The sequence below is a fragment of the Triticum aestivum genome, chromosome 3D (assembly GCF_018294505.1).
Source record: "Triticum aestivum cultivar Chinese Spring chromosome 3D, IWGSC CS RefSeq v2.1, whole genome shotgun sequence".
NCBI classification, from domain to species: domain Eukaryota; kingdom Viridiplantae; phylum Streptophyta; class Magnoliopsida; order Poales; family Poaceae; genus Triticum; species Triticum aestivum.
This window is the reverse complement of record NC_057802.1, coordinates 87,650,898-87,654,226: the sequence shown is the minus strand read 5'-3', so window position 1 is coordinate 87,654,226 and position 3,329 is coordinate 87,650,898. Positions and strand designations below refer to the sequence as shown.

The 3,329-nt window shown below is 48.7% G+C and overlaps 1 protein-coding gene across 1 annotated transcript; it reads left to right on the top strand.

The window, feature by feature from the left end:
- Positions 1–578: 578 nt before the first annotated feature.
- Positions 579–1,928, top strand: LOC123074215 (formin-like protein 5). The gene is made up of 2 exons (XM_044497109.1): positions 579–1,242; positions 1,329–1,928. Exons 1-2 carry the CDS (start codon positions 989–991, stop codon positions 1,720–1,722), a joined length of 648 nt encoding a protein of 215 aa, XP_044353044.1. The 5' UTR covers positions 579–988; the 3' UTR covers positions 1,723–1,928.
- The last annotated feature ends 1,401 nt before the right edge of the window (positions 1,929–3,329 follow it).

The window sequence follows — 3,329 nt, the reverse complement described above, 5'->3', positions numbered from 1 at the left end:
CACCTTATACTAGGTGGTAGTTGGCACTGGCAACACAGGGTATGGCAATCGGGAGAATGCCGGATGTGTGCGTGGTTGTGTGCATGTGCAAGAGTTAGGTCCAAAGGCATTGATTTGAGCCAACCAGCTTGTGTCTGGACCATGTTGGCTTCACGTTTGGACTCAAAATGAAATATGCATTGATAAATCTTGCACAAGAGACACACAAAATGCACTTTTGGATTCAGCTTGCACCATGAAATAAACCAGTTTAAACCAACGCTTACTCCCACTAACCAGTGGAGTCCACCATGATGCCAAAGCCTAGATCGCTCACGGCTCCCTATTTCGAGGGAGCTTAGTATCTTTAGTGATTAATCGGTGCTCTTCCGGAAAATGAAAATTCAGTGCTAGCACGCGTGCATCCAGTAGGTTCTGGCTGGTACAAGACCAATCTCATTCCATTTCATTAAAGAAAAGCACTGATCGCCCACTGCGTGCCTTATCTCATCGCCACTCCTCTTCTTCTTTGAGGACGGGGCGTCGACCCGTTGGCTGGACAGCTAAGGTTGCTGCCAGCTTGGACGCGTGATGCTCGCGGAGTTTGCCCTATAAAAAATGCCAACGAGGGTTAGCCCTTGGGTTGGTCTTATTTTTTTCCTTCTTTTATCCAGATCGCCAATTCCTCCGCTCATCCTAATCCAGCGCTAGTCCTCTTCTTCTTCTCCATCCAATCTAGCCAAGAGCCGCACGTGCGCGGGGCCGTGGTGGCTGGACAGCGCAGCACCCCCTAATCGGCGATGAACCCAGAGGCCGCCAAGGCTGGCGCCTTGGAGCTCCTCTGCCTCGTCCTGATCTGGCCGTGCGCCCCAGTCGTCGGCCCCGTGCTCCTGATTCAGACCGCCTAGCCTTCGCCACCTGCGCCATGCCCTAGAGGTTCGGCCGATCCCGCGTCGCTCATTCTCGCTTCTTCCTCTGCTCGCGGCTCGCGTTGACTGCGGTAGGCCACATGCCTCGTCCAACCACATCCTCTCACTGCCTTTCTCCTCCACCACCACTCCTCTCCCTTCTTCCTCCCCTCCCTGCCAGCCAGGGCACTCTCCCTCTCCCGCCTCCGTTCGCCGCAGGTGAGTGCGCGGCTACGGGTGTCTGGCCAGCAGCAACAGTTGCGGCAATTCCGTGCCCGGAGAAGCCGCGCGCTGGGCGATGTGGAGGACGACGACCTGCCGCTTCCTCATTCGGGCGTCCTCCTCTGCGCCGTCGGTGAGCCCTCCCCTTCTTCCTCCATCTCTCTTCTCTCCCCCGTGCTTCTTCTCTAAGAGCTCTCTCTGCCTTCTATTTTTCTACAGAGAGACGGCCATGGCCGCCCGATGCCCGCGCGCCGCCGGCCAAGGATCCGCCGGCGTCCAGACCCCCTCCACGCCATCCCCATCTCGCCAGAGACCTACACCAAGTCCCATCCAGCGCCCGCAGCTCTGCAGCCCGAGCGCTTCAGCCGCCTCGCACCCGAAGCAGATAAGAGGAGCTCCCAACCACGAGCTTCTCCAGCCCCGGCAAACCAGCAGGGCGACCCCTCCTCCTTCTCACTTCCCTCCTCCTTCCTTTTTTTCCGCCAGGATGCATCACCCCTTGCTTGGCTTCTACGGCGTGGAAGCAGGCGGCAAGCTGTGGCCCGTGCCAGGCGGTGGAGAAGGCAAATGGATAAGCGGTGGTGGTGCCCTGGTGGTGAAGCAGTTTAATTAAGGACCGCACGTAGAATTGTAACTAATGCAGGGGTGTTTATGTAAAAACGAAGCGTTTTCTCACGTACCCACTTAAGATAGGACTGCGGATTGAATTCCCAAAAACGAAGGGGCTTTTCTGCAAAAGTGCAGACGACGTACGACCAGAAGCAATCGCTGGTTTATTAGTAGGTAGAGATTTATTTTATTTGGCGTTCGATCTATCAATCTACTACAATTTTATCTCACGTCTATTTGCCTATCCTTAGGTGACGTTACCCGAAAGGGATTGACAACCCCTTTAACAGGTCGGGTTGCGAGGATTTGTTATCTGTGTGCAGGGGCTGTTTACGTTGTGTTGCTTGGTTCTCCTACTGGTTCGATAACCTTGGTTTCATATCTGAGGGAAATACCGACCGCTGCAATGCTACATCATCCCTTCCTCTTTGGGGAAATACCGACGTAGCTTCGAGCCGCATCAAAAGGAATTTCCGGCGCCGTTGTCGGGGAGGATCTTCAACATATACCAGGTTCCTAATCACAAATCTCATCTCCTCGCAATTTACATTATTTGCCATTTGCCTTTCGTTTTCCTCTCCCCCACTTCACAAAAATTTGCCATTTTATTCGCCCTCTTTTTTTGCGTTCGTCGTTTCCTTGTTGGATCTGTTTTGAGTGGAATCTTGTTTGCTTTTATTATCGTCATGGATAGTCCTTCCTCTATTGCTTGCACTCCCGAGAATGAAGTTCTCTACTTTAAACAAAGGGGAGGAGAAAATTTAAAAGATGCTTGGTATAGAATTTGCAATACACATAATAGATCTATTTGAAAGCAATCTACCGCCGTTTTTCTACGTTGTTTTTATGTGGGCATCACCACTTGGTATAGATTCGTCCTTGATACAATTACCGGTGGAAATTTCTTGATGTGTCCCTCTCTTGATGCTTTTAATGCTATGGTAAATTTAGTAGGTTCACCACCCCTTATGATTAATGAAACAACTTTGACTCTTGAGCATGTCATGGAAAGATTAGATGCTATGGAAAAGAAAATGCTTACTGAAGAGCATATTGAAAATTTGGATAAAAGATGCATAATTTTGCTACTAAAATTGGGTCAAAAGCGGGGGAAGTTTTTAAGTTGTTAAAAGAAAAGGGAACCATAATTCATGAAAGAATTGAAGAAAGCCCATCTCGGATTGATAAACTCGAAGAAATCTTTAGTAATTTGAGTATGACTTTTGCCTCCGCTAAAAATATTGAAAAAACTCCCGTAAAAATTGGAAAGACTACCCAAGTTACTAAGAGCAAGGGTGCAACTTCTAGTAAAGAGGATCTTAAGATGATTAGTATCCACCCGGATTTTGTTGAAGCTATAAGAGATCCCTTCCGCAAGAATGAATTCTTTAAATTTGTTCCTAGGAGTATTGTCATTGAAAATCTCTATGCTAAATCTCTAAGGGATTCTAATTGTTTGATTGAAGACTTGAACAAACATGACTAAACTTAGATCCTTGCTTTATGCCTAGCTAAGGGCGTAAAACTATGGCGCTTTTTGGGAGGCAACCCAATGAATAAAATTTATTTTTGCCTTTGCTTTCTATTCTTGAGTGTTTGCACAATTATGCT